The following is a 15,751-nucleotide window of genomic DNA, read 5'->3' on the forward strand; positions in this document are numbered from 1 at the left end:
TTTAGTTCTTTAAGGAACCTCTACTAGTTTACATTCCCACTAGCAGTGTAAAAGTGTCCCCTTTTCACTATATTCATGCCAACAAAACAGATGATCTTTAAAGGTAAATAGTCACGAATTTCCAGGGAAACCCAGGTGTTGTGAAATGGTCTACAAGCAAGTGTTTCTTACTAGTCTCTTGAGGATTATATTTAAGTCAATAAAAACCTCGAGATAACCATCCTTATGCAGTGATAAAGAATTTAACCAATGAAAAAGCGTTCAAAAACTCCTGTGTTAGCTAACAGGCTTCTGAATGTATTGCTGTGGTCCACAGAGAAGACTGGAGAAGGTAGCAAGGAGATGCTGTATCAGCTACTACAGCCTTAAAACAAAGTTGGTGTCTCTTTGGACTTTAAATTTTTTTCCTATGCAGCTTATTTTATTTTTGTTTAATCAAATAAACAAGAGGGTTTTCCATGAAAAAAAAAAGAATTTGAATATAATACAATTGGCAATTGGCTCCCATCTTCTGTCCAACCCTATTCCCGAGGGAAATTATGCAGCTAAAGTTCTTTTTTTAAATTATTATTATTATACTTTAAGTTCTAGGGTACATGTGCACAACGTGCAGGTTTGTTACATATGTATACCTGTGCCATGTTGGTGTGCTGCACCCATCAACTCTTCAGCACCCATCAACTCGTCATTTACATCAGGTATAACTCCCAATGCCATCCCTCCCCTGTCCCCACTCCCCATAATAGGCCCCGCTGTGTGATGTTCCCCTTCCCGAGTCCAAGTGATCTCATTGTTCAATTCCCACCTATGAGTGAGAACATGCGGTGTTTGGTTTTCTGTTCTTGTGATAGTTTGCTGAGAATGATGGTTTCTGCAGCTAAAGTTCTTTTGGTGGGAATGGGAAGGTGCGAGGAGGTTAGAAAGGGACTAATTTGTGATTACTTGAGACTTTCTCAGTTTAGCATGTAATCTATTACATATATTTCATGTTTCTTATGGCTTACATAAGTTTTTAGTATTAACCAATCTCCTATACAAGTAATAAAAGAAAATGAATACATGTTTCTGTCTTTTATTTTTCTAAGCAGTAACTAAGAGATCAATGAAAAAAGTAATTTATATGTATTTGCTAAGTTGGAAATAACCAAATGCCACATTTTACACATTATAGAGGAGCTTCGATGTAATGTAAGGGTTAGAAGTAGGGATTTTTTTTTTTTTTTAATTTTAGGGGAATTTTGTTCCTCATATCTGGGGCAGGGATAGAAGACTGGGTCATAGTAACTGAAGAGAGAGTGTAAAAGGAGAGGGGGCTTCTGAGTATAGGAAGCCTTGGGAATTTTTTCATTGATGGGCACTGAGTTGCCTTTCCCACTGCCATCTGAAAGCTGTGAGGAACTGGGCAGTGGCCCTTGAAAGGGTGTACTGAGCTCTTGGGTGCTGAGAGTAGTCATTTCTAGTGCCTGTGGAGCAGACCTAAACCACAGCACATAGGAACAAGAAAATAGAGAGGTCAGTGTGGAATATCACAGCGATTAGATCATGGGAGGGACCTGAAGATTCAAGAACAACAACAGTTCAGAGAGAGAACAGCTGACAGAGATGACAAGTATCAGCCTGGACCAATTTGTGGATCATGTGAGCATTTCTTGGTACTCCCAGAAATACCTGGGGAACCACACTGAGGGGTGTGACATCATTATCCTACCATGTGTGTTAGGGTCTATCTAGCCCAGCACTGTCCAATTCAAATATCACAAGGTAATTTAAAAATTTCAGCTGGGAATAGTGGTTCATGCCTATAATCCCAACACTTTGGCAGGCTGAGGCGGGAGGATTGCTTGAGTTCGAGATCAGTCTGGGCAACATAGGGAGACCCTGTCCCTACCAAGAATAAAAAAATTAGCTGTACATGGCACGTTCCTGTGTCCCAGCTACTCGGGAGGCTGAGGTGGGAGGATGCTTAGGCCCAGGAGTTCAAGGCTACAGTGAGCTGTGATTATGCCACTCCAGCCTGGGCAACAGAGTGAGACCTTGTCTCAGAAAATTTTGTTTTGTAGTAGTCAATCAAAAATAAAAAAAAAAAAGGAACAGATAAAATTAATTGTAATAGTGTTTATTTACCATAATAGATCCAAAATATTATCATTTAGATATGTGGCACTAGCCTAATCATTTGCTGGTAAAGCAGCTCTCTGAAAAAATTTATAATGTTTACCATGTTTACCAATTTCCATGGTATAAATGCTCTCATCATGTTCAATTTTAAGCTACAATAATGATAACTAACAATTATTGAATGCTAATATGTATCAGACATGGTTTCTCTCTGTGTGTGCCTTCTACCTATACTTATTTATCTATCATTTATAGATGAGTAAATGAAGGATAGGAAGCTAAGTAACTTGCTTAATTAGAAATAGTAATGCTTTTATTTGCATACAGATCTGACTTTTGCCCAGAGTGTCAAAAATAAAATCAAGGTAGGATCAGAGAACAGTGGGGAGCTGAGGGGGCAGAAGGAAAGAGGGAACTCTGAATAAAACTTCACCCCACAATCCAGTCTAATTCTGTTCATGTGTTGAGCACAGCTATGGATTAGTGCTGGAACAAACAGGAGAATATGAAGATGAATGGGGCTTGGAGTTTCTCCACCAAGGGGAGACAAGCACATACATGCATAACCCTGACACAGTGCAGACTATGGTCTGTGCTAAGAGAAGAGTGTAATTATTCTTCCCCAAAGTGAGTCCGGAGTAGATGGGAAATGGTGTGGTAAGAAACAGGCCTAAACACTGGGGAGAGGGATTTTTGGGATCTGGAGCTTGGGCAATTCCTATAAGGACATCCTTTGGGATTTCTGGGTCAGTGATGAAGCAGAAAGTTGAGATCTCTTCCAAATATAACCAGGGCGAGTTTGAGCCAGTATAGGAAGAATAAGGGTAAGAACAGCAGAAAACACCAGGGAACATGGCACATTATAGGAAGGAAAGGTCTACAGGAATTCCTTGAGCCAATTTGTAGAAAGCTGCAGAGGTTTTCTCTTTTTTTGTGTGTATGTTTGTGTATGTGTGATATTTGCAGAAAGGACACACCCCAAAGACTTCTGACCACAGCTTAAGGGGGCAGAAAGGGGTGAACAAACTGTATACAGTGGTAATGAGTGTGGAGATAGGGAATACTACCTTCAAAAAGAGAAAGAGAGAAAATCACGGCTCATTGCTATATGTCTCTCCATCCGTCTGTGATCATAAGGAACCATTTTATGTGGTTCTTTATGTGGCAGGGCACTATTTTGAAATTAATAACTTATTTTTTTCCCTAGCTATTTCCTTTTATTTCCTGGCCCCATTTAGTTAACTTGCCTATGTTCATTACCTTTGGGGGAAGGAATGTGGTGGCGCAAAGCAGAAAGAAAGATTCTCTTGACTTTAGAGTTTCAAAAGCTCAGTCCTAAAGGGGAGCAGAAAATGTTTGATGAGTAAGCGGAAAGCTTTCTGGTCCCCTGATGCTGTAAAGATCCCCTGGGCTGGAGAAAGAAGGGAATTAAGGGGATGAATTGGGTGCATAGATGAGGGTAGATGCCCATGTAAGGGGATTCCTACCCTGCTGATGCCTAGGGTGAGGATGGGGCTTAGCCAAAGCTCACATACGTTTTAAGATGTAAGATGTTGTTATGGAAGAACGTTTCTAGTGTCTTATCAGGGATCTGCCCTTAGTCTTCTGAGTCTTTATCCACTCACTCTTTCTGTTAATGATTTAACTAAGTGCTTTTCAAATTTCATGTGGATGCAAATCTTTTTAAAACAGGGATTTTGATTTGATAGGTCTGGGGTGGGGCCTGGGATTCTGCTTTTCTAACAAGCTCCTGAGTGACGCGGATGCAGCCATTTGTGGACACAGACCACAGACCACACTTACCGTAATTATTGTGCACTTTCTATTTGTAAGACAATGCTAATGGTGTCAACATTGTCCCATACAAACCCTAGAGCAACCCCAAGAGGTAAATCCCATTGAAGATTTGGGGCAATTTTAAAACGAGCTCACTGGGGTTCAGTTTCTCATGCTATGATTGGGATAAGGATATTGATGATTGCTGATTGCACCTGAAGAAAGCTTTAAGAGGTGTTTAATGCAACATATGTTAGTGAAAGAAAAAACGCTAAAAAGGCTTACAGGTTTTTTTGTTTGTTTGTTTGTTTTGTTTTGTTTTGCAACACCATAATATTTACTTAGGCCTACTTTGTCTAGACATGCTGCTTGGTGTATTACATAGACTATTTTATTCTAGTTCCAAAATAGGAAAGACATTTAGGAATAGAGATTCTTATAAGGACATTGAAGATAACAGAATAAAATTCATGTTATCATAGAGAATGATAGGTAAAACTTTTGTTACCGCAGAGGATAAAATTCATGTCAGCACAGAAGAATTTAGAGAAAGGTAGAGAAACTTCAAGAAGCAATGCTCTTTTGGTACCATTTTATAATTTCCGTCTATCTTAGTCTGCTTAGGCTGCCATAAGACAACCATAGTGTGGGTGCTTAAACAACAATTTATTTTCTCACAGTTCTGGAGGCTGGAACTCTGGGTCAGGCTACCGACATGGTTGGGTTCTGGTGAGGGTTCTTTTCTTGGCTTGCAGATGGCCACCTTCTTGCTGTGTCCTCACGTGGTGGAGAGAGAGATGGCTCAAGTTCTCTGGTGTGTTTTCTTATAAAGGCTCTAAATTCCATCAGACCAGGGCCCTGCCCTCATGACTCAATTACTTTCCAAAAGCCCCATCTCCAAATACAATCACATTGGAAGTAGGGCTTCAACACATGAATTTGGGGTGGGGGTTGCAGGAACATAAACATTCAGGCCATCACACCAAGTGAGTGGTTTGGTACCGTTAAACAAGCAGACAAACCCAGATGATCTTGGTTTAACTCCCAAAGCTGTTGTGGTTAGGTTACCCTGATATTCTGGTTCCTTGTGTTAAAGATGTGGTTAGTAATCAGGCAGAGTGTTCCCAGGAGGATTGAATGAAAGAAAGCTTTTGTGCTTGACACAGAGAAAGCACACAATAAATGGAAGATCTACTCCCATTCATCAATAATCTGAAAAGAAAAGATCTAATTTAAGTTTGTTCAACCCGCGGCCTGTGGTCCACATGTGGCCCAGGATGGCTTTCGATGCAGCCCAACACAAATTTGTAAATTTTCTTAAAACATTATGAGATTCTTTTTAGCTCAGTAGCTATCACTAGTGTTATTGTATTTTATGTGTAGCCCAAGACAATTCTTCTTTTTCCAATGTTGCCCAGAGAAGCCAAAAGATTGAACATCCTTGATTGAATTGACAGGAAGAAGTTATTTTTTTCTTACTGGATTAGTAGCTGTGTGCATTTGGCATATTAAGATCTGCTTAGATAAATTGTTACTAGGCATCTAGGCCACACACAGAACTTGTATTTCATGTAAAAAGATCAATAGTATCACACACAGTTTAAGAACAGGCTCTAGAGTAAACAAAGCTGGATTTGGATACCAGCCCTGCCATGTGCTAAGTGTGTGACCTTGGCCAAGATAGTTCATCTCTCTAAGCCTCAGTTCTGTAAAATGGGGAGAAAAATAGTACCCTCCTCATAGGATGGTTGCTGAGGAGTGGAGAGGTGTTTCAGACAGCACAATCAGCATATGCAAAAACTCAGAGAGTGAATATTGTATTGCCTCATTCCTAATCAGTTATGGGCATGGATGTATCCAAATCAGGGTTTCTCAACCTCAGAACTCTTGACATTTGGGGCTGATAGTCTTTTGTTGTTGATGGTGGTGAGGTATTCTGAGTGGAATATTTATTAACATCTCCAGCCTCTATCCACTAGATACTAGTAGCACCCTACCCCCAATCCAGATTAACAAAAACATCTCTAAATATTTTCAAATGACCCCTAGGTAGATTGCAAATCTACCCTCAGTTGAGAAACATAGGTTTATGCTAATTCCAATTTATACTCGATTGAATTTATTTTGAAAAGAAGAGGAGATTAGTGTCTCATGTATTCAGTATAGATTTGCTTTTGGAATGATTTCTATTTAAAGAAAATTATCTTTTGAAGATGAATTAAGTTTCTTTATCTTGATTGTGTTGGTTTCATGAGTGTCTACAATTGCGAAAGCTCATCTAATTGTACACTTTAAATAATGAGATTTATTGTCTGAAATTATATTTTAATAAAGTTGATTTTTTGAAAAAGAAAATTGCTGATATCCTATTGTGAGTTGAAAAACGTACTTATAGATTTTTACATGTTCTTGGCATTGCACACATTTTAAATACACGATTTAAAATGTAATTTTTTTGTGTGTCAAAAGTCTGTCTAGATATTTGCTTTCTATAATGGTGTGGTACATCGTGGGTATAGTTCCATACAGAGAAAAATTTCAGTAGCTGTTTTGTGCCGCTAAGTTTTAGAATCTGTCATCATGCCCCAAAATAACTGCCAGTGGTCAAGATTTAAAAAAAAATACTAAGCAACATGAAGAATGAAAGGGAAAATTGGCACCAGAAGAAAAGGGGTTGACAAGTGAGAGACTAATGAGTCTGAAACCCAGATGGAATATCATCACACGAGTTCACATTTGTATTTCAACTAATGGTGTGCATCCGGTTTCAATGAAAAGTACACATTTCAGGTTTGCTAATCTTTCAACTCTAAGATCAAAGTCCAGCCACCAGGAGACTTCTGTATTTAATAGTGCTGTTTTCAGTATTGTTTAGACTCTCATTATTTCTGCTCCTGTGAACAGTGTGTTTCAGCTCTATTACAAGCAAGTTCAGTTTGGCCCTGTGAGAGTACAATATAGGACTCCTAACCTCAGGAACTTGCAACATCATGGGGGAGATTAAAATAGATTTATTTATTTATGTGTATTTTTGAAATTTTATTTTTATTTTATTTTTTATTTTTAAAAGTTTTAAATTAATTTAAAAAATTGCGGATACATAGTAGGTATATGTATTTATGGGGTATGTGAGCTATTTTGATACAGACATGCAATGTGAAATAAGTTCATCACAGAGAATGGGATATCCATCCCCTCAAGCATTTATCCTTTGAACTACAAACAATCCAATTACATTCTATAAATTATTTAAAAATATACAATTAATTTATTATTGACTATAGTCACCCTATTGTGCTACCAAATAGTAGGTCTTTTGATTCTTTCTTTTTTCTTTTTTTTGTATCCATTAACCATTTCCACCTCCTCCCTCCTCCCCGTGAAATAGATTTAAATAATTACAAGACGAAACAGAGCATAATAAATGCTCTCAACACAGAGGTGAAAACAGCTGCATTCTTCTGGGAAATAGGATGAGGTTTCCTATCATAGAAAGTAATGGTGAAAGAGACCTTAAGTGGTCATTTAGGGAGATTCACAAGTCTGAGTCTTATGGACTGTTTTAGAAATATGGCTTCAAAAGACATCATTCCAAACCTAGTGCTATAGTTTTGATGTTTGTCCCCTCCAAGCCTTATGTTGAAATTTGAGCTCCAGTACTGGAAGTGGGTCCTAATGGAAAGTGTTTGGGTCATGAAAGCAGGTCTCTCATGAATAGATTAATGCCCTCCTTTTGGAGTGAGTGAGTTCTCACTGTATTAGTTCCTGCAAGAACTGGTTGTTAAAGAGAGCCTGGCATCTCCCTCTTGTATCTTGCTTTCTCTCTTGGTGATATCTCCACACTCCAGCTCACTTTTACCTTCTGCTATGAGTAGAAGCACCATGAGGCCCTCACGAGATGCAAATGTTCAACCTTGAATGTTGCAGCCGTCAGAATTGTGAGCCAAATAAACCCTTTTTCCTTATAAGTTACCCAGCCTTGTGTATTCCTTCATAGCAATACAAAATAGACTAAGACACCCACGGAATCAGAATTTCTTTTTTTTTCTTTTTTTTTTTCTTTTTTTTTTTTTTGAGACAGAGTCTTGCTCTGTCGCCCAGGCTGGAGTGCAGTGGCCGGATCGCGGCTCACTGCAAGCTCCGCCTCCCGGGTTTACGCCATTCTCCTGCCTCAGCCTCCCGAGTAGCTGGGACTACAAGCGCCCGCCACCTCGCCCGGCTAATTTTTTGTATTTTTTAGTAGAGACGGGGTTTCACTGTGTTAGCCAGGATGGTCTCGATCTCCTGACCTCGCAATCCCCCGTCTCGGCCTCCCAAAGCGCTGGGATTATAGGCTTGAGCCACTGCGCCCGGCCGGAATCAGAATTTCGTGAGTGAAGGAATTAGGAGTCAGAATCATTAAAAAGTTCTCCTAGTGATTCAGATGATAAACTAGGCTTTGGGAACTACTGATCCTATCAACCCTCTACTTAATGCTAGAATTCTCTGAACAGAATTTCTTCAAGATTTTTGTTTAGCACTTTTAGAACACAGTAAGCTCACTACGTCACAGGACAGCCCTTCATGGGGAAGTGTGTAATGTGTAGGGTTTTGATAGTCAGAGGTGGAGGGTAAGGTTGTTTGAGACAGAGTGCATATTAGAAATAATCAGAAAATAGAGGGAGATAAGTTTGGAAGGAAAACTTGGAGCTCCTGCAAGAGGAAACCTGTGCCAGGAGGAAGGACTTGGAGAGCTGACTGCAGGAGCTCAAGTGAGGAGTAATAAGAATTTGGATTAGAAGCAATAGGAATGACAAAGAGGAGGAAAGAATAAGCTGCATTGCAGGGCTAGCCTACAAAGCTTGGTGACTGGGAACAAGGATGATTCAAAGTCGATTTTTGGATTTTGAGGTCCTGGAGTACAAAAACCATTACTCAGGACAGTGACATTAGGATCAGGAGTAGGTTGAGAAGGCAGATTACAAATCATATTTTGACATTAGAAAATGCATTTGTTTCCATCACCTCCCACATCACTCTATCACTCGTCCCAGGGCAGAGCTTATCTATGACTCCGTGCGTGCTCAGAGATTGGCACTGAGTACACTCTCACAATGTCTGGTGAATGAAGAGCCAGTGTAAGTGTCTTCTACTCTGGCATCCTCCCTGCTTTAGTTTAGGACCTTATTTCTCACTTGAGTCATTGCAAACTCAAGGTCCCTAGCTTATACCACTGTCTTTATGTGTTTTAGAACAAGGCACCCCCTATGGGTTTATAAATTAGAAAAAGAGCCTTCATTTAAATGAGCACAGCCCTTTGTTCAGGGCTTGGGAAGCAAGCAAAGTTGACCTTTGTGGGATAAGTGTCTCCCTTCCTGCTGGAGGAAACCTCTCGTATCAGGATGGAGGGCTTAGAGAGCTGACTGCAGAGGTGGAATTTTAGATCTCATTCATTCCCTCAGCTGGCACGGAGCACCTCGGAAATGTCTCCCAGTTGGCCAACTTGATTCTGCCTTGCCATCCCTCTCTCTTTTCTACCCCCTAGAATTGTTTCCTGAAGTACCTGCCATTTCTATTTCCCTCAGTCAGAGTGATTTTTTTTTTTTTAAATTCTGAAATGTAATCATATCACATTCTGCTTCAAACCTCTCCGTGTTTCTCCAGTGCCTGCAGTATGAAGTCCAAAGTTCTTAACTTGTAACAAAAGTCCATTTACGACAACTTCTTCTCAGCCTCTTCTCCAGCAGGCACTCTCCTTCACCATCTTCCTCTTCAGCTGTAGTTCCCTGAACTGACACTGCACAAACAGGCTCCACTGCCCTCACTGCTGGCCCAACGGCCACTGCCCCTCCCCAGTGCCCCAGACGGCCAGACTGCTTCTCGTTTCTCCCAGATTGACTTGATTCATCTCCAGGAAGCTGTTCCTGTCCTAATTCCAGTATAGATTAGCACCTGTCACCCTGCACCCTTCCCTCCTGCACTGATACCTAGGACACAGAACTTTCCAGGCTGTGGACGTTCTGCTTTCCTGTCTGTGACCTCCCTGAGGACTAAAAATGTGTTTTGTTCCTGTCTTTTCCTCTAGTATTTGGCTCAGTCTTGTTGAATGGACAAATGAAAACCTGACTTAGAGATCAATGAAAAATATATATTTTTTATCACCAAAAAACCCCAAAACCAAAACCCAGACACCAAAAATTCCAAACAACAACAAAACCCTCAAACCAAAAGTAAATAAATAAATAAATAAATAAAAATTCAAATGTTTTTTGCTTCTTTCTGAACATGAGGTATCTTGCGAGTGGTCAAAGCCCTTTTCTTTTCCATATTTTCTGTAGTCTTGAAATGGCTATTCATTTAGGAGGTTAATGATCTATGGGAAGATAATTACTGTGGTTTATTTTGCATCCTGTGGCTTTATTTTAAGGCTGATTTGTTCTGGTGTGCTAATGTATTTAATATTGGTGAGATACTTTAAGAAAAATTGCCGCCAGGCTTGGTGGCTCATGCCTATAAACCCAGTGCTTTGGGAGGCCAAGGCAGGAGGATTGCTTGAGGCTAGCAGTTTGTAACCAGCCTGGGAAACATAGCGAGTCTCTACAAGAAATAATAAAAAAAAAATTAGCCAGACCTAGTGTTGCTTGTCTATAGTCCTACCTACTTGGGAGGCTGAGGCAGGAGGATCTCTCAAGCCCAGGAGTTCTGGATTACAGTGAGCTGTGACTATGCTACTGTACTCCAGCCTGGGCAACAGAGCAAGACCCTGTCTCTAAAATAAATAAATAAATAAATAAATAAATACAAATGAAAAAAAATTGCCCATAGATTTAGTAACGTCTCCGACCCCTTTAAAAACAATTAAACTTTGTTTTTTGAAAAATTGTTTGAAGATGGAGGACTCTGCCCATGTGCCTGAGACTGAAAGGTCAGCAATGATAACTCTAATAGTGATTTCATTTGTTAAAATGCTAGACCAGCCCAATGATGAACTTTGGAATGCCTAGATAGTCTATCAAAACGTTGTGCCTGAAACTTCCAGCCTGATTTGTGTGTGTGTGTGTGTGTGTGTGTGTGTGTGTGTGTATCTCTTCCCACAAAGAATGTGAAGAACTGTGAAAACGTGTTCAATAAAAAGAGACAATTAAGTGTGAAATATCACTTAAACATCAACAAAAATTACAACTAGGCAAAATATGGTAGTAGGATGACAAGACAATAAAAATGAGAGGTGTGTCATCAAAGTGTTAGCCTAAATGTGGGTAGAGATGACTCTGTGCAAAGATTTTTCTTCCTCGGAGCCATGATATTAACAGTGAGAAGAAATGCTGCTTAAGGCACAAGTGTGTGCATGGTAAATGTTTATTTTTTTTCATTCTCTTGACAGTAATTTAAAAGTGTTATCTATGATTTTCAGCAGGCATAGTTTTTACTACTTTTTCAGTTTATTCCTTGTTTCCAGTAGTATTTATGGCTTTTTTTTTTTTTTGCTTTGACTCTTAGTCATTTTTTAAAAATTGATGAGTAAATAGTGATTTTAATATTCTTTTATGATTAACTATCACACAAAAATTGGGCTTTATGCACTGATTTTTCCTTCAACTTTTTTCTCCACACCCTGTATGTAACACAGGCTTTGTTCAAAGGAATAACTATGACAAATATGTTTAGATATGACTTGATTTATAGTTTTGGCTTGGAGTCTATGATATTGAGCCTTAGTTACCTTATCTTTCAGATAAAACTTAAATTTCTGAAGACCAATATGTTCTCGAAATGCAAGGTTTAATTATTGTAGGGAAGGTATTATTTCATATTTTAATTTATTAATACTGTAGTCATAAATGTACTTTACATTTCCCACAAACTTTCTCTTTTAAATATGCCTCATTTCCATGTTTTCTGTGAAGTGGTGTATAACAGCTCATACTGTCAATATCCAAAATATTTCTCCCTCCTTTCTTTACATATCTGTTGGGTGCCTTATGGGGAGCTCAGAGGGACATACTTGGCCACAAAGAGAGACAGTTCTGTCTTAAACAGCTTTTCCCCAGCGTCCCTTTCCAGTACAGTGCCAGGCTCATATGATGTACTCGGTAAATATTTGCCAATTTGAACTTGACATTATAAGTAATTTTATCATTTATTTCATTTCACTGTTTATTTTAGTGGTAAAGGGTATCTGGTGTCTATTGATAGAATACTCTTACTTTCCAAGTTCTGAGGCCAGTCACGACCTCAAAGAAAGAAATAATCTTCAAGGCTTATTTACATCTATTCATTTGTTCGTTCATGGGAAAATTGTGTATGGGAAAAATGTAAAGTGGAAGGAAAGAGGAAAATGATACCCTTCTGCTTCTTTTCTGGTATGCAGAAAATTAATCATATAATTTTTTATTGAATTTGCCTCAAAGGGTTAAATGAGAAAAAGATTGCAAGGCCATCTAACACAGTGTCTGACACATAGTAAATGCTTCAAAAAGGTAGTTTGTTTATTTCTATGCAATAGACTACAACCAAGGATCTCACTCCTTTACTTCTGCATGACCCACTGTCCTATTTTCTTGTTTTATCTTTTTCATTCAAGGATGATCTGTGTGTGCTTTCTTTCTGAATCTGTAAGAGGGGTTCAATGTTTAGTTACATAGTAAAGTGCAGATAAGAACCTTGGGCCAGCATTTCCCCTAAATCTATTCGATGATTTAAGACACCTTGGGGAAGGTATATATGAGCTCCTACATTAACGGATGATGATTTTTATCTTTACCAAGTGACCCACAATTTGTTACTGGTGCAATGAGTTAAGAAAATAGCATACTTTTATGACTGTCATTTCACAGTCACTCAAATCAGAACTGGAATGTCACAAAAACAACTCCCTGTTAGCCCAGAGGAAAAAAAAAAGAAAGAAAGTAAAGGGGAAATTCAGATTAGTCACAAAGAAGTTCCCCCGCCTGCCTGCAAAAGTTGCAGCGTTAAAACTGAGAGAGTCCGCTTTGCTCTTTCAATCGCCTTTTATCTCTGGCCCTGGGACCTTTGCCTATTTTCTGATTGATAGGCTTTGTTTTGCCTTTACCTCCTCCTTTGTGGGGAAAACATCAGTTTTATCCCAGGTTCCCCTTTTCCATATCTTCATTTTCCCTCTACCCAGATTGTGAAGATGGAAAGGGTCCAACCCCTGGAAGAGAATGTGGGAAATGCAGCCAGGCCAAGATTCGAGAGGAACAAGCTATTGCTGGTGGCCTCTGTAATTCAGGGACTGGGGCTGCTCCTGTGCTTCATCTACATCTGCCTGCACTTCTCTGCTCTTCAGGTAAGATGCACCACTGGGCGCTGTTTTCCCACCAGCTCGTGCTGATGGCAGCTGCAACAGCCGCAAACAGTCGCTTGGAAATAATCTTATGCCAAAAGTGTTGAGTTTTTTTTTTCCCCCTCCCCACAGCAATCATAAAGTGTGGTTAAACGCCCTTCTGTCTCTCCTTTCCTTCCTTCTTTTCAGCAGTGGCAGTGGTAGGGCAGAGTGGAGGTAGGGCAGAGGCACAGCTTTTAGATCTTTTTCTTTTTCTTTGCAGTGCAAGAATCCTGGTATCCCTTTATAAGCTGTCACTTTGAAGCTTTGAGTCACTGATATACCTGATCTACCCATTGTGATAGTAATGTGTTTGATCAGGCAATTAATATTAGAAGGAAATAAGAAAGAGACCAGTTCCACTTTCCCATAATATTCATAAACTCTATAGACCTGCAAGGTGATTTTCTTTTTAAAGAATGCTGAAGGTATCAATATTAATAGGGGAGCAATGTGTGTGTGCATGTGTGTGTGCCTACGTGCTCACTCATTCACCCCAATGATTTAATCAGATATTGTTTCTCACAATCTATCTCTTCCAGTCATAACTTAAAGACATCGTTTCATCTTTTTCCCACCTTATTAAATACATCATGTAGGATGAGATTATCTTTCTAGTATTTTTCCCCATGTAATTAAAATATTTCCATTTTTCCTTCACTTTATTCTTGTTCCGCACTTCTGTCTTTTGCATTATTTTTTCTTATTCACTAGTTCAGATATAAAAACATTATTAGGTATTTAAAGATGTTCTTCACTGCAGAAGATGCCACTGGAGAAAAATAAATCTATACTCTCCTCGTGTTCCTTTGTTGAGCTAGTCTGATAATCTTGTTTTCCAGCTGGTTGCTTTGGTTTAGAAATGTTTCTCCCTGATAAAGGTCAGGTAATACAAACTTTGATTTCTGATTGTCTTGTCTGAGATTAAGCACCTCCAATGAAACCAGAATGAGATGAGCAGTCTTGGCAAATGCCTGGGCTTGTTTCTGCCTACAGGAAATAGGGTTTTCAGTGCATGGAGGCTGGTAAGAGTGTGTGTGGTTATGATCACTGTACCACAGACAGTGCTTGTGTCTCCAAATTCCAGAAGTGTAGCTGGTGTCACGCTCAGGTCTGCAGACCAGTGAGCACAACAACACACTCATCTTCTCTTCATCACACCACACGGTTACGTCTTCTCGCAGAACTCTTTGGGTGAAATTAAAGTAGGCGATTCGGGGAGAGGGTGTGGGGGAAGAGTAAGGTGTCCGTGGCAGGATGCCCAAGACATCGACCGGATGCCCAAGACATCGACCGGAATTAGGCTCTTTTGAGAAGAAAACAAAGAGAGTAACCAAATATAGAACAGCTGAGTGCATTCACCAATCTGGGAGCCCTAAGAGTGCTTTTTCTAACAACCACAGTGTTACATATTTCCTTACACCATGGGATGATAAAACACAGGACACATGGCTCCATTCAAGGCTAACTGATTGCACGAGGGCTCTGAGCAGGAGACAGCAAAAGGTGAAACACAGTTGTACAGCTTGCTGGTGGTTGGGGTCACCTTGGACTATCAATATCCAGGAGATGTTGAAAAAAAGAGGGGGTCCTTTCCAACAAGCCATCCAGCAACTCTGGGACAGAAGGAAAGCTGTGGGAAGAAAAGCAGGGTGCTGGTTTCTAGGAGAGTAAACCTCATGGTGAGTGATCTCTAGGGGAGAATTAGCTTCTATAGTCCTGGCACAGAGACGGAAACAAGACATAGGTGGTTTATTTGAGTTGTTTGCTTAAGAAACATGCTTCTGTCTACTCTGAATATAGATTTTTTGTTTGCTCAGATATTTGAAATTCTTCACTTGATGTTAATTATAAATTTTTTATTTCTAATTAGCTAATGTAATTTCTTATATTGTTATAGGATCTGGGACAGCACAATGGGTCCTCACATTTAATCTCGTGTTTATTATTTACACTTCATTATGAGAAGGATAGCATAGATGGGTTGTGTGTGTTTTCCCTAGAACCTGATAGTTTACCAAATAATGTTGGTGGCAGTGGTAGCAGCAGTGTGTGTGTGTGTGTTTGTGTGTGTATGTGTTTGTGTGTGTTTGAGAGACAGAGAGAAACAGAGACAGAGAGATTGAGAGGGAGCATTGTAGAGCAGCTGTTGAAAAAGAGACATAGACTAGTAGCCATTTAAAACTCATCTACAATACTGTTTGGAATTTTGATTGAGGGATTGGGGGGCGGTGGTAGTGGTGGTGTTGGTAGTGGTGATGCAAGTCAAACCTCTATTTTATAAGACATAATGTTACAGTGATGTGTATTGGAGGTGAAATAGAGCTGAAATGCTTACCATTTACCCAGTTAAATTGGACCTCTTTTATTGCGAGAGAAAAGTTTTTGGGAAATAATTATGATTTTCCCCTTTATTTCTTAGATTTATTTTTTTAGTCTATGAAAAATTGCCTACATGAATGGCTCTATAAATACAGAGATAGCTACCAAGCTCCATTTGGCTGTCAATTTTCCTTTCAATCAAGTTTATTT

At 39.5% G+C, this 15,751-nt stretch overlaps 1 protein-coding gene across 3 annotated transcripts in view; it reads left to right on the plus strand.

Moving 5' to 3' along the window:
* The window catches only part of TNFSF4 (tumor necrosis factor (ligand) superfamily, member 4), a 53,390-nt gene that overhangs the window by 17,713 nt on the left and 19,926 nt on the right, over positions 1 to 15,751 (plus strand). Inside the window, exon 2 of one of the 3 annotated variants that reach the window (XM_012000414.1) lies at positions 13,022 to 13,183. In XM_012000414.1, coding sequence (XP_011855804.1) covers positions 13,031 to 13,183 — 153 coding nt within the window. In that variant the 5' untranslated portion in view covers positions 13,022 to 13,030. Of the gene's footprint in view, positions 1 to 12,893; positions 13,184 to 14,653; positions 14,902 to 15,751 lie in introns of those variants that run through there. The other 2 variants (XM_012000413.1, XM_012000415.1) reach the window with 2 other exon arrangements.

The sequence above is a fragment of the Mandrillus leucophaeus genome, unplaced genomic scaffold (assembly GCF_000951045.1).
Source record: "Mandrillus leucophaeus isolate KB7577 unplaced genomic scaffold, Mleu.le_1.0 Scaffold629, whole genome shotgun sequence".
NCBI lineage: Eukaryota > Metazoa > Chordata > Mammalia > Primates > Cercopithecidae > Mandrillus > Mandrillus leucophaeus.